Source organism: Chiloscyllium plagiosum, unplaced genomic scaffold (assembly GCF_037043375.1).
Source record: "Chiloscyllium plagiosum isolate Xiang-an unplaced genomic scaffold, Cpla_swu_hap1 HiC_scaffold_3, whole genome shotgun sequence".
Taxonomy (NCBI): Eukaryota; Metazoa; Chordata; class Chondrichthyes; order Orectolobiformes; family Hemiscylliidae; genus Chiloscyllium; species Chiloscyllium plagiosum.
Window position 1 is genome coordinate 73147252 of NW_028270141.1, and position 21220 is coordinate 73168471.

Genomic DNA, 21220 nt, shown 5'->3' on the forward strand with positions numbered 1-21220 from the left:
CTTTAAGTCTAAAATAAAGAACATAGAACAATACAGCACAGAACAGGCCCTTCGGCCCACGATGTTGTGCCGAACATTTGTCCTAGCTTAAGCACCCATCCATGTACCTATCCAATTGCCACTTAAAGGTCACCAATGATTCTGACTCTACCACTCCCACAGGCAGTGCATTCCATGCCCCCACCACTCTCTGGGTAAAGAACCCACCCCTGACATCTCCCCTATACCTTCCACCCTTCACCTTAAATTTATGTCCCCTGTAACACTCTGTTGTACCTGGGGAAAAAGTTTCTGACTGTCTACTCTATCTATTCCTCTGATCATCTTATAAACCTCTATCAAGTCACCCCTCATCCTTCGCCGTTCCAACGAGAAAAGGCCTAGCACTCTCAACCTACCCTCGTACGACCTATTCTCCATTCCAGGCAACATCCTGGTAAATCTTCTCTGCACCCTCTCCAAAGCTTCCACATCTTTCCTAAAGTGAGGCGACCAGAACTGCACACAGTACTCCAAATGTGGCCTAACCAAAGTCCTGTACAGCTGCAACATCACTTCACGACTCTTGAATTCAATCCCTCTGCTAATGAACGCTAATACACCATAGGCCTTCTTACAAGCTCTATCCACCTGAGTGGCAACTTTCAAAGATCTATGAACATAGACCCCAAGATCCCTCTGTTCTTCCACCTTACTAAGAACCCTACCATTAACCCTGTATTCCGCATTCTTATTTGTCTTTCCAAAATGGACAACCTCACACTTGGCAGGGTTGAACTCTGAGAAAGTAGAGAAAGTATACAGCAGGCTTACATCTAAAATCAAAATCTTAATACTTCAGTTGGAAACACTTTCAAAACCTTAAGTGTGAAGAGATTAAATTATGAATGTCAAACTTCACTTTTTCAAAAACTGACAGACCTCTGCGTATTTCCAGCTTTTTTTGCTTTTGTATTAGATGGATATAAAGTAACCTTAGAAGCAGTGCTATTCTGCATTTAAGTATAAAAACACAAAAATAACAAGTAAAAATGAAGAGAAAAGAAAATAAATTACACACAGTTTTCTGGTTTTGTGCCCAATGCTTCCATCACTGCCATGTTGTGAACTATGATGCCATGGCGATACTCAGACCATGCCGTCGGTTTAACATCTACGATTATGATTCACCGTAGTTTCGGAACATTAATTAGGATTTCCTTTAACTTTGTTTGCAGTAGTAAGGTTAGACCTCTTGGAATACAGGAAGAAGTAGCCATTTGGATACAGAACTGGCTCAAAGGTAGAAGACAGAGGGTGTGGAGGAGAGTTGCTTTTTAGACCAGAGGCCTGTGACCAGTGGAGTGCCACAAGGATTGGTGCGAGGTCTCCTACATTTCTTCATTTATATAAATGATTTGGATGTGAGCATAACAGGTATAGTTAGTAAGTTTGCAGATGACACCAAAATTGAAGGTGTAGTGGACAGCGAAGAAGGTTTTTCAGAGTACAATGGGATCTTGATCAGATGGGCCAATGGGCTGAGGAGTGGCAGATGGTGTTTAATTTAGATAAATACGAGATGCTCATTTTGGAAAAACAAATCAAAGCAGGACTTATACACTTAATGGTAAGGTCCTGGGGAGTGTTGTTGAACAAAGAGACCTTGGAGTGCAGGTTCATAGCTCCTTGAAAGTGGAGTCACAGGTAGATAGGATAGTGAAGATAGTATGCTTTCTTTTATTGGTCAGAGCATTGAGTTTAGGAGTTGGTAGGTCATGTTGCGACTGTACAGGATGTTTATTTGGCCTCTTTTGGAATATTGCATGCAATTCTTGTCTTCCTCCTATCGGAAGCATGTTGTGAAACTTGTAAGGTTTCAGAAAAGATTTACAAGGATTTTGGCAGAGTTGGACGATTTCAGCTATAGGGAGAGGCTGAATAGGCTGAGGCATTTTCCCCTGGAGCATCGAAGGTGACCTTATAGAGGTTTATAAAATCATGAGGGGCATGGATAGGATAAATAAACAAGATCTTTCCCTGGGGTGGGGGAGTCCAGAACTAGAGGGCATAGGTTTAGGGTGAGAGGGGAAAGATATAAAAGGGAACTAAGAGGCAATCTTTTCATGCAGAGGGTGGTCTGTGTGTGGAATGAGTTGTCAGAGGAAGTGGTGGCGCCTGATACAATTGCAGCATTTAAAAGGCATCTAGATAGGAATATGAATAGGAGGTTTAGAGGGATATGGGCCAAGTACTGGCAAATGGTACTAAATTAGGTTAGGATATCTGGTCAGCATGGACGAGTTGGATTGAAGGAAGGGTCTGTTTCCGTGCTGTATTTCTCTATGACTTAATTTCTAGTGATTCATGGAAAGAGACAGAGTGAATGATTCTAGTCAATAATCTTTGAACAGAACTAGAAGAAATTAGAAATAAAAGCTGATATTGCGAGAGAAACTCACACTTCCTGAAGCATCTGTGGAGATGTTAAGTTTGCTCCTTTCTCCAAAAATATTGCCTACCTGTTGAGACTTTTCCAGCACTTTCACTTCTTATTTCAGATTTCCAGCATTCACGGTATTTTGCTTGTATTTGAAATTAGAAATGTTAATGCTTAAAATAAGACGGATTGCAGAAAGAGTAGAATTTGAAGGGACAAAGGAGAAAGGCTTGTTCGGATGAAAAGCAGGTTCAATTAAATAAGAAACGGGATGACAACGTAAAGCACAGGGGCAAGGGCGATTAATGGTAAATGGATAATAAAAGCTTGTGTGGAGACCTGCAACTATTTTCAACAGAATCAGCAGCAGCTGTCCCACAAAATAGCGATGGTGGACAGGATCTGAACACAACGTAGAGTCCGAGGATCTGGTATTTCTGATATGATGATGTTTGGAGAATGTCAATGTGTCAGGGCTAATGCCAGTCTCTGATTCACAGTTCAGTGAGCCTGAGAAAGAAAGCAGAGGAACATAACTGGCTTTGAGGCGTCACAATGGCATTGTCCTTCGCATTCCAGAGAGCGGAACGTTATTCCGAGGGACATTCGATCAGCGCGTGTGCTTCTTCCGGGTCACTGTTGTGTGTGGGAGACTGGAGCTGCTGTTAAGTGCAAATATTAGCATTGGGAAGGAAAGCTCAATAAATGAGCGTTTAGATTGCGAAGGGATTGCACTAAAATTGTACTTTTATAGAGTGCGGTACTTCGTCAGGAAGAAGGTGATGTTTATACGGAACAACCTCTGTTGAGCATTTGCAGCAGTACTCTTGCCAGTATAACAACGCGTGAAAGAAAGCAGGCCTCTCATGTTATTTTGAACCTTTAGCATTGCTGGACAGATGAGAATGTAGTATATCGTAACAGTTTATACTGCACCTTTAAAGAGTTGTTTCTACCTTTTTATTGGGTGTTGAAACTTTCCCATATTGACTAAAGGTCCATAACATATTTCGTAATTAGTGTTACATTCGTTCTAAAGCTCCTGGAATCTCGAATGAGCGTGTTTACATTGGTTGGCTGGATTTCCAGGCATTAATATCAAGAATTCTGAAACGGCAAATATATAGTTTTCGCTTAGCAGTTGCATTTTGAATATTCGCAGTATGTAGACTGTTTTCATTCTTACTAAACGTTGATGTATTTTAATTAAGCTTATTAAAAAAAACTCAGTTCTTTAAACTGTTTCCAAACTGAACTGTTGTTGAATGACTTCGCGTAATTTTTCTGGTTGAGTTACACGAGCGTTGTTTCAAAGCTTTGAGATATGACCATGAAATAAATTCGGATATGTGCTTATTTAAATATCATTTGACAATTTTCTACTTGCATAAAAATAGTTTGCATTTAATGCCTTCAAGAGTCTTTGTATGATATGTTAACCTTTTATTCTGGATTAAGGTAATTGCAGCCAGTTTAAACCGTGTCCTCGCCGAACTTGTGCGCACTTCTTTCCTAGTAGGGGTCCTTTAGTAGCAGCCAAGAATAAGGGTTCTAGGCCAATTGCAATGTCTGTTCTCTGCAAAATGAATGCAAATTAAAACCGGGCAAGTGCTCCAAAATACTCCTGCATATCGAATATAGCTATCCTACAAATAGGAAATGAGGGAAATAAATTGGGGAGACTAGTGATTACTGTTACTTAAGACAGCTGCCCTTATTACTCGTGAAGTTGTTTCATGTCTTTGCAAACAATGAAAGCTTTGAACCGTCGATGACAAAATCTTATATGCACATTTTTTCTAACTGTTCCATGTGAGCCCACTTGTTCGCTTCTCCAAATTCTGGAGGCATTTCTCTGGTTTTTCTTTTAACAGATGCAGGCCTAGGTTCCGTAGTGCTTGATAAGTTGTAGTAGGTACAACCTTTGTTTCCTCCTGTTCTTTGAAGGCAAATGTTGTCCGAAGTGGTTTTTTCATGCAGAATTGGTAATACTTACTGGTGATTAGTGTTCAGTTCCATTCACAATTCCACAGATAGTAATGCAAGCTTGTACCTTTTGCACATTCGTTCCTGAGCTGATGAGTGGCAAATAATATTTGTGCTACATAAATGCTGTATAAGGACTATTTTCAACAAGAAAGCATCACTGCCTCCTCTTGAAATTCAGTAACATCATCATTGCCCAAAACTTCCCATACTGGCTACAAGTTTAGACTTTTTTGTATTTAATATTGAATTTGTTCTGTAGCACCTTGCAAACCCCTAATCTCTTAGGAATGTAAATTCAATAAATATGGGTTATGAAAAATAGCTAGAGGTAATGTTTTAAAATAAATCTGACATTTTAAAAACTTACTTTCAGTGTCGAGTGCAAATGGCGATGTTCTGCATCCACAAATGTCTGAAATGTGGTTTAAGGAATCAAACATTGAAACAAAGAGGTCTATCTGTGTACACGTCCGTTTATAGAGTGAATGAAGATGACATAAAGGAAAAACTTCAACAACATCCTGGTGGATCCATTGATTTGCAGAAAGATCAAAATGGAATTGCTAACCTGATTATTAACAACCCTGAACGAAAGAATGCATTTTCTGGTATGGTTATCTGCTAATCAGCACAGATTCAGTAAAAGGTCCAGTTAATATATTCTTTGGCACTTATTTTTCCAGGGGAAAAAAAAGTTCCCATGAGTTTTTTTTATCATAAGAATGCTTTTTGTATAATATTGAATGAGTTACTGAACAAATGACCTATATCAAATGAAAGTCAAAATCCAGTAGTTGAATTAATTAGATGTTAATTGGTTGTCTTAATTAAAAACATAATTTATTGGCTTCTGTTAGCTTTGGACTTGGCACAGATTCACAACACATTGAAAAGACCTTTGAGACTCATGCATCTAGATTTCTCTCCAAAATTTCATGATTAGCATTTCTTTCCCTATTTAATTTATTTAAGAAATGGTTTGAAGTTTGGTCAAAACTTGCATAAGGTTATGGAATGTCATTGGCATGATATTACTAGATTAATTCATGAACAATGCACTGCCATATCCAATCTTTTCATCTGAGATTTCACCCTATTCAATTTAGACTTGCCGGTTTGGTGGCTAATAATTATTCCATAAAGATACTCCTGATTAGATAAATATAGTGAATTATGATGAAACCTGGACCAACTGATGCTAAGTGGAAAATTGAAGTTAAATTCCAAATATAAATTAGAATTCTGTTCAGCATTTAGTTGTGTACAATATTGCCTTGAGGTTACCTGATTCTGTTTTATCACTTTTTTGATAAGATCAATTTAATAATTGATAGAGAAAATACTGACTATGTTTGAATACTGACCATGTTTGGTAATCATTAGTGACACATTTTTGATGCACAAAATCCCTTTTCCTTTTACAATTTTTTTTCTCTTTCTCTTTTATAAGGAACAATGATGTTAGATTTCCGGGATAGGGTGGAGGAGCTAGAACACTGGACTAATGGAAAAGGTCTTATAGTGAGAGGTGCAGAGAATACATTCTGCTCGGGCTCTGATCTAAGAGCAGTTAAAGCAATGTCAAACCCTGAGGTAGGTAAACAAATGAGGGAATGACTCGTGGTTTGTTTCATTTCTGATAAGTTTTAGTTGGGGATGGGGAGCTTTTACTAAAAATATGTTTTGAATATATAAACTCCTCATGCTTCACTCTATTGGGAGTTTTATACCTTTTTCAGGGTAGATTTTCAGTTTCTGTTTTTCCATATTTATTTGCTGTATGCAGATCTGCTTTGACGGGATTGTTGTAATTCTCAGAATTTATTGTGAAACTGTAGTCTAATGACCCTCTGCCACTTACAGTACAAATAATATAAAAAGTACTGATTGGAACATAGTTTGTTCTAAATTTGATTTTAATATTGCCAATGGATTTGAAATGTAATACAGTCACTACTTTGGATGGATTCTGTTATGATAATAGTTTCTGAAGAGTTTTATTCCACTTTTGGAATATTGTGTGCAAATCTGGTCTCCCTCCTATTGGAAGGATGTTGTAAAACTTTCAAAGGGTTCCAAAAAGATTTACAAAGATGTTGCTAGGGTTGGAGGCTTGGAATTATAGGGAGTCTGAATAGGCTGGGGCTGGGTGGGGGAGTCCAGAACTAGGGGGCATAGATTTAGGGTGAGGGTGGGAAAAATTTAAAGGGACCTAAGGGCTCACTTTTTCACACAGGGTGGTGCGTATATGGAATGAGCTGTCGGAGGAAGTTGTGGATGCTGGCGCAATTACAATATTTAAGAGGCAACTGTGTGGGTATATCAACAGGAAGAGTTTAGAGGGATATTGGCCAAGTGCTAGCAACATCTGGCAAATGCTTTCCATTTTCAACACTATTTTGCATGTTCTAATCCAAACAGATTTGTACTGATTATTGTCTGCATAACACTGAACTTCCTTTAGTTTTAATTTGGACAATTTTGAGAAATGATGTGAAACAAAGGTGTGGTCCCTCCTATCTTGCCTTTTGGAAAACCAAGTTTTCTGGATATTTTTATAAATTGCCAAACATTGGGTCATTTTAATTAAGTGCCTATTCAACTAATTATTAGCTCTTCCTGCAGTGGTCATCCTGTGTTATGGGTGCTCCCAGTAAGCCTTGACCCACTTGACCTAACTTGCATTGAGTGTCAACTGATCAGTCAACATGGAGAAAGAAGTGTGTGGCGCTAGAAAAGCACAGCAGGTCAGGCAGCATCCGAGGAGCAGAGAATCCTGCTGCTGAAAGGCTTATGCCAGAAATGTCGATTCTCCTGCTCCCCTGTTGCTGCCTGACCGGCTGTGCTTTTCCAGCACTACAAACTTCGACTCTGATCTCTAACATCCACAGCCCTCATCTTTCTCCTCCCTGAACATGGAGAAAGTTGTGAAGTTTCAGTTGGTTCCACAGCATGTATATGAATGAACTGAGTGTAGTTAATAAGATAGGTGCAGATTTCCATGTGGCAACAATGGTGACATGGCTAGAGGAACAGCAGGACTAAGTGTTAAATATTCCTGTTACAAGTATTTCAGAAAACAGAAGAAAGATGAGGGGTGATTTTGGCTAAGGACAGCATTGCAATATTGGAGAAAGAGGGTGTCCTAGATGATAGGATTTATGTAGGGAGAAGTAAGGAACAAAATTGCATTGTTTGCTGTAAGCTGTAGACGACACCAATGCAGAAGGTAGAGGAACAAACCTGCAAAATGTAGAGATGTGTAAACATAATCATATCAGAGGACTTTAATTACCTAACTTTGTACCGGGATAGTGGTAGTGAGGGACAAACATTCCTTGATTGTGTTCAGGAGAATTTCTGTCAGCCATATGCGTCCAGTCCAGCTAGAAATGAGGCATTATTAGACCTGGTTCTTGGGAATGAAGTGGACCAAGTGCATAGAGTCACAGTCAGGGAACATTTAAGGGACAAATCATTGTATCATAGAATTAAGAACATTGGTGGAAGATGGCATGAATAACATAAGAGTAAAAATAATCGATTGGTAGAGATCTGATTTCAATGGGGAAAGAACTAAGCTGAGTCAGACTGGAACAAGAGGTCGGCAAGAGAAGCTGTTAAGCAATGTTCTACATTCAAAGAAGAGAAGACTCGGGCATAATTGAAATATATTGCCACAAAAAGGAAAAGGTAGGGAAAACAAATCCAGAGCTCCGTGGATGACGAAGGAGTTTCCCTAGGGGTCAGTATTGGGACCTTTGCTCTTCCTGACATGATCTTGATCTCAGGGTGCAGGGTAAAATGTCAAAATTTCCACACAATGCAAAACTTGGGAGTAATGTAAACTGGGGAGAACAGTGTATGGCCTCCAAAAAGGCATTGATAAGTTGAAGTGGGAGGTTGGTTACATTTTGATACAAAAACATGGAGCAACAGTATGAAATAAATGGTACTGTTCTAATGGATGTGCAGGTGCAGAAAGATCTAGCTGTGTATGTGTATAAGTTGCTAAAGATTGCACGACAAGGAGAAAGTTGTTAATCAAGCCTATAGTATTCTTGGTTCATGAGTAGGGTAAGAGTATCAGAGCAGGGAAGTTAATGCCAAACATGTATAGACCACTAGACAGACCTCATCTGGAGTACTGTGTACAATTCTGATAAAGAACTGGCAGCTAATATAAAGTAGAATCACAAAGTCTTCGATAGGCACGTAAGTTGTAAAAGAATGGTGAAAGAAGTAGTAGACTAATTAGGAGCCAAGTAGGAAACTTGCAACTGGAGTTGGGTGCATGGTTGAGGTATATTTTGCATCTGATTTTACCAAAGGAAGGAAATATTATCCAGGCCATGACAGAGCAGGAAATTTTGTTTTTGGAGGGTTCAAAATTGACAAGGAAGGATTGGATAAGCCATTAGTACCTCAAGTTGATGAGGGATCTGTATCAGATGAGATGATCCAAGGATATTGAAGTAAGTAAGTTGCAGAGGCACTGACAATCTTTCAATCTTCCTTGAGGACTGGAGAATTGCAAACATCGTTAGAAAAAAACATTTTTAAGGATAAACCCAGTAATTGCAGATTAGCCAGTTAGACTTCGGTGATGGGGAAGACTCTTGAAGCAATAACCTGTTCTCGAATTAAGTCATGTCGACAAATATGGGTTAACTAAGAACAGTCAGTATGGATTTCTTTAGGAAAAATTATGTTTAATTCATTTACTGGAGTTCTTTGAAGGAGGAAGAGAGAGGGCCGATATAGGTTATGCTGCTGATACAGTGCACATAGACCTGCAAAAGGCATTCACCACAAAAGATTTGAGAAGCTCATGAAGACTCTATTGACTGGCCTTGAACTCAATGGAATTTAGAGGTGGGGTTCTCATAGAAATGTATAAATTCCTGATGGGACTGGACAGGTTAGATGTAGGAAGAATGTTGCTGATATTGGGGATGTCCAGAACTTGGGGTTACAGTATAAGGAGCAAGCCATTCAGGAATGAGATGAGGAAGAAGTTCTTCACTCAGAGTTGTGAACCTGTGGAATTCTTTACTATAGAAGCTATTGGGGCAAGAGGGAGCTGGGCATGGCCCTTGCTTCTAAAGGGATCAAGGAGCATGGAGAGAAAGGAGTGGGATACTGAAATTGCATGATCAGCCAATATCATGTTGAATGATGGTGCAGGCTTGAGGGCCAAATGGCCGACTCCTGTACCAATTTTCTGTTTTCTATGAATGAAAGGAACTTTAGAAACATTGTAACAAAATTTGCCGAGTGAAAGAAAACCGAAGGAAACTTATTTTTTGGGCTCGCGGCATGTTTGTCAATGTTCCACAGTGGTCACTTGCTTTTTCTGAAATGTTCTAGATCTTGGAATGCAGGGGACAATTTTAAAGTTTGTGCATGATACAAAACTTGGAACAGTGTAAAGGAGGTAGACAGTGTGGAATTTCATAAAGACATCAATAAGTTGGGAGAACAGGTTGAGAGATGGCAGATGAAGTTCAATAGAGGACTGAGGTGAAACCATTGTGGTAGAAAAACAAGGAGAGGCGATATCAAATAATAGTTACTACTGTAAAGGGTGTGCAAGAGCAGAGGAACTTGATGCAGCTATGCATAAGTCACTAAGGATGGCAGGATAGCTAGAAGTAGCAATTAATAAAGTATATTATATTCTTGGTTTTATTAATAGGGGCACAGAGTAAGGAGCAAGGAAGGTTCTGTCAAACCTGCATCCTGGTTAGACCACACTAGAGTATTGTAAACATCTGGTCACCACATAATGGGAAGGATGTGAATCATAGGTGCAGAAAAGATTTACAAGAATGGTTCCAGGTATGGTAAACTTCAGTTATGAAGCTTGATTGGAGAAGATTAGGAGAAACTGTCCTTGCTCATAAAAGATTCAAAGATGTGACAGCACCAATTTTTTAAAGTGATTTGCAAATGAAGTAATTGCAACATGAGAATAAAACTTCCACACTGCAAGTGGTCTTTCTCTGAAGGAGGAAGATGGAGGAATGTTTAATCAAGTTGTTCAACAGGGCATTAGATAATTATTCAAATAGAAAAAATGTGCAGGGTTCTGGACAAAGTGTCATTCTTCCATACCAAGTCACAATGGTTGGTGCAGACATGATGAACTGAATTGCCTCTTACTACCCTTTTATGACTACTCCATTTTGTTTAAAAAAAACTGGAAGATCCAAAATCTGGGGCAGGCTATTCCAAGGTTTGAGACACTATACTCATGCTGTGGAATTTTTCACAAAATAGTTAAATAAGCATCAGTGGAATGAGCAGGAATCTTGCTGCTAAAAGATAATAACAATTAGAAATTAAATCTTCTGCATTTCTTTTTAGGATGGGTTGAGAATTTGTATGTTTATGCAGAACACCCTGACAAGACTTCTGAGGTACTGATATATAATTAAAATGTGATACAATGTCTCTATTAATAGAAATCAGAACAAATAAGAAAATACTGGAAGCACACAGATCAGTCAGCATTCTGCAGAGTGAACAAGTCAATGAATAATGTGTCCTTCATTAGGACTGATCAATCCTTATGAAGGGATGTATTCTTGAAACATTAGCTGTTCTCCTCAGACTGATTTTTTTTAATATGAATGTTTAACAATTATAGATTTCTATAGAACTAACTGTGAAGTCATTCCAGTTTTTGGTGTTTATAACAATTTGATTTCATTTGAAATTAGCTATATTTTTATATTTGAAACTCTTGAACTTTTTAAAATTGGAAAGATCATAACGTAGCTTCACATTGGAAGTATGTTTTGAAATATGTATATTTGAATGGAGAACCAGACTGCTGCTTTTACCTTCACTTTCATCTGATATAGAAAATAAGTACAGCTAAATTGTTTTCCTTTTTGGTTGATTTTAGAGTTTTCCTTCACATAGATATACCTTTTTAAACATGTGTTGCAATACAGATTGCTTTGTATTCATAAAAAATAAACTGAAAGCTGCAATCTTCACAACCCTCTGGATTTAGTTATGGTAAAAAAATAAATTGCAGCACCACTGTATATATCCTCTGTGTTCTGCAAGGTGCTAATAAGTCAATTTCTGCCATCTAGTGACAGTTGGAGGCTATTTTGTTTTTAAATTGCAGGGGAAAAAGTGTTGTCCCTTATTTTCTAATGCCCATTGAATTAACTCTCTGCCATTCGATAATGGCTGATCTATTTCTCAAACCCATTCTCCTGCCTTCTCCTCAAAACCCTTGATCCCTTGACTAATCAAGTGCCTATCTATCTCGGTCTTGAAGACACTCAATGTCTTAGCCTCCACAGCATTCTGCAGCAATGAGTTGCACAGACTCACCAGCCTGACTCTTCATCTCAGTTCTAAAGGGTCTCTTCACTGAGATTGTGCTCTTTGGTCTAGTCTCTCCAACTAGTAGAAACATTTTCACATTCACTCTATTCAGGCCCCCTCAGTGATCTATGTTTCAATGATAGGCCCCATCCAATCCACCTAAACTTTATTAGAGTACAGACCAGGCCTCCTCCACCGTTCCTTATATGACAAGCCCTTTGTTACAGAGATGATTCTTGTGAACCTCCTCTAAGGCTAGCATATCGTTCTGTGCATTCTATATATGAACCATATATAGCCTCTACAGTCCAGCCCTGCTTTTGAATTCTCGTCCTCGTGAAATGAATGCCACCATTTCATTTGTCTTCCTGTCAACTGAACCTGCATGTTTAGCTTAGAATCCTGACCTAGAACACTTCAGTCCCTTTGTGTTTCAGATTTCTGAAGTTTTTCCAAATTTAGAGAATAGTCTGCACTTCTAATCTTCCTATCAAAGTGAATAATCTCACACTTTCCCACATTGTATTCCATCTGCTATTTCTCTCCTCCCCATCAACCGCCACTTAGGCTGTCCAATTTCCACTGCAGCCTCTCTGCTTCCTCAAACTCCTGTTCCTCCTGCTAGCTTAGCCACAATACCCTCAATGCCTTCATTCAGATCATTAATGTACAATGTGAATAGTTATAATCCCCTGCAGAACTTCTAGTCACTGACTACTATTGTGAAAAAGATCTCTTTATCCCCACTCTCTGCCTTCTGCCAGTCAATCTTCTATCTCTGCCAGTACCTTGCCCTAAATGTCAGGGGCTCTTTATTTAGCAGCTTCCTGTGCTGTACAGCACCTTGTCAAAAGGCCGTCCAGAAATCCAAATAGATCACGTCCACTGGCTTTCCTTTGTCTAACTTGCTCATTACCACCTCAAAGAATTCTAACAGGAACACCCCTGTGCAGACTCAGCCCTATATCAACATGCACTTTTAAGTACTTTGAAATCTCCTCTTTAATAGTGAACTCTAAAATCTTAATGACCAAGGTCAGGCAAACCAGTCTATAGTTTCCTGTCTTCTGCCTCCCTCCCTTCTTAGCCATTTTCCTGTTCTCCAGGGCTTTCCCTGACTACAGTGATTCCTGGAAGATCACCACCAATGCCCGTGCAATCTCTTTCAGATGCCTGGCATGCAATCCATCTGGTCTGGCTGATTTCTCCACCTTTTAGCTTCTTCTCCTTAGTAATGGCCATACTAACTTATGCCCCCTGATTCTCCAAGTTCTGGTATGCTGCCGACGTCTTCCAACATGAAGACTGATGCAAAGAATCTATTTCTGTTCTTTTGTGATTGTTCATTATTTCTCCAGCCTTATTTTCCAGTGGTCTATTGTCCACTCTTATCTCTCTCTCTCACCTTTTTATATATACCTAAAAAAAACTTGTGCAGTCTTATTCTGTTACTGGTTACAGTAAAGCAAAACTGCCAAATCCTTTTGGTTTTTAAATTCTTCTGCTACCTTTCAAAGTTAAATCATAGAATCGCTACAACAGTGTAGATGCAGGCCATTCGGCCTTCTGAGTCCACACCTATTCTCTGAAGAGCATCCATCCCAAATCCCTGTAACCCTACATTTCCCATGGCTAATCCACCTAGCCTGTAAACACTGGACATTATGGGCAATTTAGCATGGCCAATCCACCTAAACTGCACATTTTTGAACTGTGGAAGTAAACCAGAGCACCCAGAGGAAATCCAGCAGAATTGGGGAGAATGCGTGCTAACTCCATACAAACAGTCACCCGAAGCTGAAATCAAACCCAGATCCTTGACATTGTAAAGCAACAGTGCTAGCTGCTGTGCTGCATTAATGTCTGTATCTACAAGTTTTTGTTGATTGCCAAAGTCTTAGTAACTTTTTTTAAAATCTCAGGATACTGTCAAAGATTTGTTTTATAACCTGAAATATTTTTCTTTGAGTAGTTTCAGTAAATCATTGTACTATGGATAAGGGGAAAGAGACAATTATCTTAAACTAGCAAACACAAGGGGAGGCTATTGGTATTGTTGCTGGACTATTAACCCAGCAATTCAGATAATGTTCTCAGGACCAGGTTCGAATCACACCAAGACAGTTTGTAGAATTGAATGCATTAAAAATCTGGAACAAAACCTTTAATCGGGACACAGTTGCTGGGGAACAATCTATCTGGGTCACTAATGTCCTTATCTGGTCTGGCCTTCATGTATCTCCAGACCCACACCAATGTGGTTGTCTCTCAACTGGACAATAATGATGGCCAAGACAGGGATGGCCACATTCCTGTGAATGAATTTTTAAAAAAACGTTATGCTTGATTTTTGATCTCTTAAATGAGGAACTTAATTTTTGACTATTTTGTGGGTTGCATTGTATTCCATTCAAACTGTTCTTCTGTTAGAGATGTTGAATTACAAGTGAAATTATTGCACTGACGTGATTAATTGTAATTGACTTTGAATACTAAATGCGTCAGACATCTATTAACCTTTTCTGAAATTCCTAGTGCAGACTACCTCTGATTAGTGTAGCATTAGTCCAGGGGAAGGCACTAGGAGGAGGAGCAGAACTTACTACAGCCTGCGATTTCCGGTAAGTTGTTAAGCGAATTCTTTTTAATTTTTAGCTTAAGCAACATGAAGTACCAATTGATTTACAATGTTATACTAATTTCTTTAAGTAAAAGTTAGTCTAGTCTAGTCTAACTTTTAGAATTTGTTTAACTGTGTAGTCAAGGACATTTTTGTTTCACGATTTGGTTAACTGCTTTTCGATTCTGTTCTCTTGAATGAGAGCATAGGCTAAGTAAATAGCGATTTTAATTCTATTTACAAGGCAAAACATTAATTTATGAAGTTTCTTTAATTTATAATGTTGTTTTTCAGCATTTGCTGATTTTGAAAGTCCATTTTAGCAATTATTTAAAAATAGAGACCTTCTAAAATGGTGTAGACATTTAGGAATAATTGTGTGTTTGGTACTGAGATTATGTAGAAAATACTGGTTTCACATTCTAATATTTCAATCTGAATGAGAATTTGTGTAGAGTGGTACTTCCTCCTTTTGCATCAAGCATAAATTTTCCTTTGAAATCTTTTTGATACACGAGATATACAAAATGCTGGGGAGGAAGTTAATTTTTATATTGTGGTGATTTGTCACTTGTATGATTTTTAAATATAGGATAATGGATAGGTAGGAAGAAATTGACTCTAAAAGTTAGCAGAATTGTCAGGAGGGAGGGAGTACTGATGTCTGTCACAGCTGTAGCTAATTTCTGGCTTTGATTAGGACATGTTTTGTGGCAGGGTCACAAAGTAGATTGGAAACGTTCAAGCATCAGGTGTCTGGAAAGATGGGCATGGATTTACTTGGGAGGTTATATGTGCGAGGAGCTGAAATATGGCACAATTAATTTACAGGGTCAAATGCGTTGTGTGGGATTTCTGACTATGGGTATGAGTCAAGTTAATGACTGCAAATCATATAATCCATACAAGGTAGAAACAGGCCATTGCTCATCAAGTTCACACTAATCCTCCGTATCCCACCCAGAGCCACCAAGCCCCACCCTATCCCAGTAACCCAGCATTGCCTATGGCTAACCCACTTAGCTTGCACATTGCTGAACACTGGGCAATTCAGCATTGCCCATCTACCTAAACTGTACATTTTTGGACTATGTGGAGGAAATCTGAGTACCCAACAGAAACCCAAGCAGACACTGGGAGCATGTGCAAACTCCTCACAGACAATCACCTGAGGATGGAATTGAATCCAGGTTCCTGGTGCTGTGAGGCAGCAGTGCTAACCACTGAGCCATTGTACTGCAAATAGTAAGCAAGTGTTCTTGATTATCTCCTCAGCATCCTTTATAAGCAAAGGGAGGAAAGCACTTAAATGATTTTTGTTTACAACCCCTTTTACAGTGGATCTTGTGTCTTTGCAAATGACAAACAATGGATAATGTAAGCACTTACAAGTACAGACTACTACCTGTTAAAACATCAGGTAATCAGTCTCCGTTTCAGGCTTCTTTGTTCCATTGCTGGGTCCCTGACCCAGGACTTCTTTCATGACTGTTGGTCCTAGGTTCTTGCCACCAATCAGCTTTTTTGGTTGGGGGGGTGGTTAAGTGCTGTTTCCAAATCCACTCCCAATGCTTAATCATCATCAGATGGCATATTCTCATCCAGTTCTGCTGCCATCACTTCCAGATGTTTCCAAGGCCTGCTTCTGTTGTTTGGTGATATCTTCATTTTACAGTATCTGTACGTTCCATTCTTGGAGCCCACTTCTCTCTTCCTGCAGGCTCGGTAGTTCACATGGGTTGACTATTTTACCCAGTTGTTTTTATATATGTGGTCAAGTTGTTGAAGTCTCTCATTGTTAGTATAATGATAAAAGACATTCACAAAACTGAACATCGTTTTAGTATCTCAAAAGGAGAAAGGAAGAATGAGGTATAAATTAACAGATTACAAACATTATATATTGAATAAGCTCAAAATATAATGTGACAACTACCTGTAGGGACAGAATCTGCTCTACTGTCTAAATAGGAGAAAGTGAGGTCTGCAGATGCTGGAGATCAAAGTTGAAACTTTATTGCTGGAACAGCACAGCAGGTCAGGCAGCATCCAGGGAACAGGAGATTCGACGTTTCGGGCACAGGCCCTTCTTCAGGAATGAGCAGAGAGTGTTCAGCAGGAGAAGATAAAAGGTAGGGAGGAGGGATTTGGAGGAGGGGCGTTGGAAATGTGATAGGTGGAAAGAGGTCAAGGTGAGGGTGATGGGTCGGAGTAGGATGGAGGCGGAGAGGTCAAGAAGAAGACTGCAGGTCAGGAAGGCGGTGCCGGGCTGGAGGGATTCGGCTGAGACAAGGTGGGGGGAGGGGGGATGAAGAAACTGGTGAAGTCCAAGTTCATCCCCTGTGGTTGGAGGGTTCCCAGTCGGAAGATAAGACGCTCCTCCTCCGACCGTCGCGTTGTTGTGGTTTGGCGGTGGATGAGTCCAATGACCTGCATATCTCGGTGGAGTGGGAGGGGAAGTTGAAATGCTGTGCTACAGGGTGGTTGGGTTGGTTCGTCCGGGTGGCCCAGAGGTGCTCTCTGAATCGCTCCGCAAGTAGGCGGCCTGTCTCCCCAATATAGAGGAGGCCACACCGGCTGCAGCGGATGCAGTAGATGATGTGGGTGGGGGTGCAGGTGAATCTGTGGCGGATATGGAAGTTTCCTTTGGGGCCTTGGAGAGAAGTGAGGGGGGAGGTGTGGGCGCAAGTGTTGCACCTCCTGCGGTTGCAAGGGAAGGTGCCGGGAGTGGAGGTTGGGTCGGTGGGGGGTGTGGATCTGACAAGGGAGTAGCAGAGGGAGTGGTCTCTACGGAAAGCTGATAGGGGAGGGGAGGGAAATATATCCTTGGTGCTGGGGTCTGTTTGGAGGTGGCGGAAGTGACGGCGGATGATGCGCTGTACATGGAGATTGGTGGGGTGGTAGGTGAGGACCAGTGGGGTTCTGTCGGAACGCGCAGCCCTCCACTCCCTCCGTTCCAACCCCAACCTCACCATCAAACCAGCTGACAAGGGAGGCGCAGTAGTAGTTTGGCGCACTGACCTTTACACCGCTGAGGCCAAACGCCAGCTCGCAGATACCTCCTCCTACCGTCCCCTTGACCATGACCCCACCCCCCACCACCAAACCATCATCTCCCAGACCATCCATAACCTCATCACCTCAGGGGACCTCCCATCCACCGCCTCCAACCTCATAGTCCCACAACCCCGCACCGCCCGTTTCTACCTCCTGCCCAAAATCCACAAACCTGACTGCCCCGGACGACCCATCGTCTCAGCCTGCTCCTGCCCAACCGAACTCATCTCGGCATACCTCGACACGGTCCTGTCCCCATTAGTCCAAGAACTCCCCACCTACGTTCGTGACACCACCCACGCCCTCCACCTCCTCCAGGATTTCCGCTTCCCCGGTCCCCAACGCCTCATCTTCACCATGGACATCCAGTCCCTGTACACCTCCATCCCCCATCACGAAGGACTCAAAGCACTCTGCTTCTTCCTTTCCCGCCGTACCACCCGGTACCCTTCCACCGACACCCTCCTTCGACTGACCGAACTGGTCCTCACCCTGAACAACTTTTCTTTCCAATCCTCCCACTTTCTCCAAACAAAAGGAGTAGCCATGGGCACCCGCATGGGCCCCAGCTATGCCTGCCTCTTCGTAGGGTATGTGGAACAATCCATCTTCCGCAACTACACTGGCCCCACCCCCCATCTTTTCCTTCGCTACATTGATGACTGTATCGGCGCTACCTCGTGCTCCCACGAGGAGGTTGAACAGTTCATCTACTACACTAACACCTTCCACCCCGACCTCAAATTCACCTGGACAGTCTCGGACTCCTCCCTCCCCTTCCTAGACCTTTCTGTTTCTATCTCAGGCGACCGAATCAACACGGACATCTACTACAAACCAACCGACTCCCACAGCTACCTGGACTACACCTCCTCCCATCCTGCCCCCTGTAAAAACGCCATCCCATTCTCCCAATTCCTTCGTCTCCGCCGCATCTGCTCCCAGGAGGACCAGTTCAAAATACGTACAACACAGATGGCCTCCTTCTTCAAGGACCGCAATTTCCCCCCCGAGGTGGTCGACGGTGCCCTCCACCGCATCTCCTCCACTTCCCGCTCCTCCGCCCTTGAGCCCCCCTCCTCCAACCGCCACCAGGACAGAACCCCACTGGTCCTCACTTACCACCCCACCAATCTCCATGTACAGCGCATCATCCGCCGTCACTTCCGCCACCTCCAAACTGACGCCAGCACCAAGGATATATTTCCCTCCCCTCCCCTATCAGCTTTCCGTAGAGACCACTCCCTCCGCGACTCCCTTGTCAGATCCACACCCCCCACCGACCCAACCTCCACTCCCGGCACCTTCCCTTGCAACCGCAGGAGGTGCAACACTTGCGCCCACACCTCCCCCCTCACTTCTCTCCAAGGCCCCAAAGGAAACTTCCATATTCGCCACAGATTCACCTGCACCCCCACCCACATCATCTACTGCATCTGCTGCAGCCGGTGTGGCCTCCTCTATATTGGGGAGTCAGGCCGCCTACTTGCGGAGCGATTCAGAGAGCACCTCTGGGCCACCCGGACGAACCAACCCAACCACCCTGTAGCATAGCATTTCAACTCCCCCTCCCACTCCACCGAGGATATGCAGGTAATTGGACTCATCCACCGCCAAACCACAACAACCCGACGGTCGGAGGAGGAGCGTCTTATCTTCCGACTGGGAACCCTCCAACCACAGGGGATGAACTTGGACTTCACCAGTTTCTTCATCCCCCCTCCCCCCACCTTGTCTCAGCCGAATCCCTCCAGCCCGGCACCGCCTTCCTGACCTGCAGTCTTCTTCTTGACCTCTCCGCCTCCATCCTACTCCGACCTATCACCCTCACCTTGACCTCTTTCCACCTATCACATTTCCAAAGTCCCTCCTCCCTACCTTTTATCTTCTCCTGCTGAACACTCTCTGCTCATTCCTGAAGAAGGGCCTGTGCCCGAAACGTCGAATCTCCTGTTCCCTGGATGCTGCCTGACCTGCTGTGCTGTTCCAGCAATAAAGTTTCAACTCTACTGTCTAAATATAAAGTGGAAGACTACAAGTGACTATCAACTGCTGGCAAGTTGTAGAAGTGGTGTATTTTGTCCTTTTTTATTATTTTTGGAGAGGCTTTAAGACACAAGTAAACAGCTTGTGCGACCCACGTTTTTATTATATAGAAGTTAGAACAAGAGAAGCAGCATAAATGGGTGGAACCAGGCTCCGACTGAACCAGGTTTTAGTTCAGTTTTCAGTTGTTGGGGTTTGAATCTGGTTGTGGAAGCTGCCATTTCTATTTTATTCAATTTGCCTTTGCCAAAGGTGTGTTTGTGGGGATGTTATTATATTGGAACAGTTACATCAATTCTTCTTTATTTTGTTTATTCTTATACCCTGTTAAAGTACAAAGTGTCTTTTGTTTAAAGCCTAGTAGCGTGACCAATTGAATTACATCTGGCCACAGTACCTTAGCCTAGACCTTACACTTGCCTTTTTAATAAGACAAAAATTATCTCTTTGATATATCTAAAGAGGGTTTGGTCTGGTCAGTAACCATATACTCATTGACTTGTTTGCTCATTTTACCAGGCTCATGACTTCAGGAAGTGAGATTCGCTTTGTTCACAAACACATGGGATTGGTACCAGGTTGGGGTGGAGCAACCAGACTGATTAAATTGATTGGCTATCGGAATGCTCTTAAACTACTGAGCAGTGCCCAACATGTGAACCCTGCAACTGGTCTGAAGATTGGTCTTGTTGATGAAATTTTATCATCCACTGATGAGGATAGCTGCCTTGAAGAGGCAGAAAACTGGCTGAATCAATACACAGGTGGATCTTCACAAGTCATTAGAGCCATTAAGAATGTTGTGGTTTCAGGGAGAGAACTGTCACAAGAAGAATCACTAAAGAATGAAAAGAGTATATTTGGTACTCTCTGGGGCTCTCATGCCAATCTGAAAGCTTTGGATCAAAATATCAAACATAATTAGTGTCAATCCAATATACAATGGCCTCAATTAGCCTCCACTGTTGTTTCAAATTCAACTTGATGTGGAAGTAAGCATGTTTTGTATGAGCAAGAGCTGAAGACAAAATATAATGTTTCCACCTAGGATGAAATGGCATTTTAATTTAAAATGTCTTGTATGTATGATAAGTCAAAATATGCCTAAAACTATAGTTCAAGAATTACTTCAGATTATAAAGTACTGAGATGTCCACAGGATGTATAAAACACTGTAAAATGGTTTTGTTTCTTTTGATCAAGTCTAAGCATGAAACCCATTGTATAATGCATTTGTGTCTAAATCATGGAGTAAATTCAATTTCTATAGCAATAATCAGTACTAGTAATATGTCTATTATTTATAATTGTCTTCCAGCTCCAAGTTGAAGTTCTCATTGACAAATGGAATAAAATACATAATCTACACTCCATTAAGCCACATGCATTTGGAAAAAATACTTGAATATGCAGTCCCAATTTTTGTTTTTGCTTATTTGAGCATGAGAATCTCATTCTACATTTGTAGGAGTAGGTCCAGCCAATTAAATTCCCTGAAACAGCTGTTAACATTGAAGTTCTAGATACAAAAATTGCCTCTCAAAGAACTATATCACTTGGATATTGAGAAGGTTTGACAGGGTAGAAGCTGAAAATACTTTCTCCTAGCTTTCATCTAGCACTAGATGCCCAAAGATGTTTTTCAGTCACTTGAACTGAAATATGGAAGCTTCCTCAGCAGAAGGATTATGAATCTATTGATCACAAAGAATGAGTAGTCATTGAATATATTCAAAGTT

At 41.4% G+C, this 21220-nt stretch overlaps 1 protein-coding gene across 2 annotated transcripts; it reads left to right on the top strand.

The window, feature by feature from the left end:
- Positions 1-3055: 3055 nt before the first annotated feature.
- Positions 3056-20852, top strand: echdc1 (enoyl CoA hydratase domain containing 1). 2 transcript variants are annotated; one of them, XM_043683845.2, is made up of 6 exons: positions 3056-3198; positions 4782-5016; positions 5859-6001; positions 10778-10830; positions 14299-14379; positions 20001-20852. In XM_043683845.2, the coding sequence occupies exons 2-6, from the start codon at positions 4794-4796 to the stop codon at positions 20404-20406; spliced, it is 906 nt and encodes a 301-aa protein (XP_043539780.1). In that variant the 5' UTR covers positions 3056-3198; positions 4782-4793; the 3' UTR covers positions 20407-20852. The 2 variants fall into 2 exon arrangements, with proteins under 2 accessions (XP_043539780.1, XP_043539771.1); XM_043683836.2 differs by lacking the exon at positions 3056-3198 and adding an exon at positions 3206-3580.
- The last annotated feature ends 368 nt before the right edge of the window (positions 20853-21220 follow it).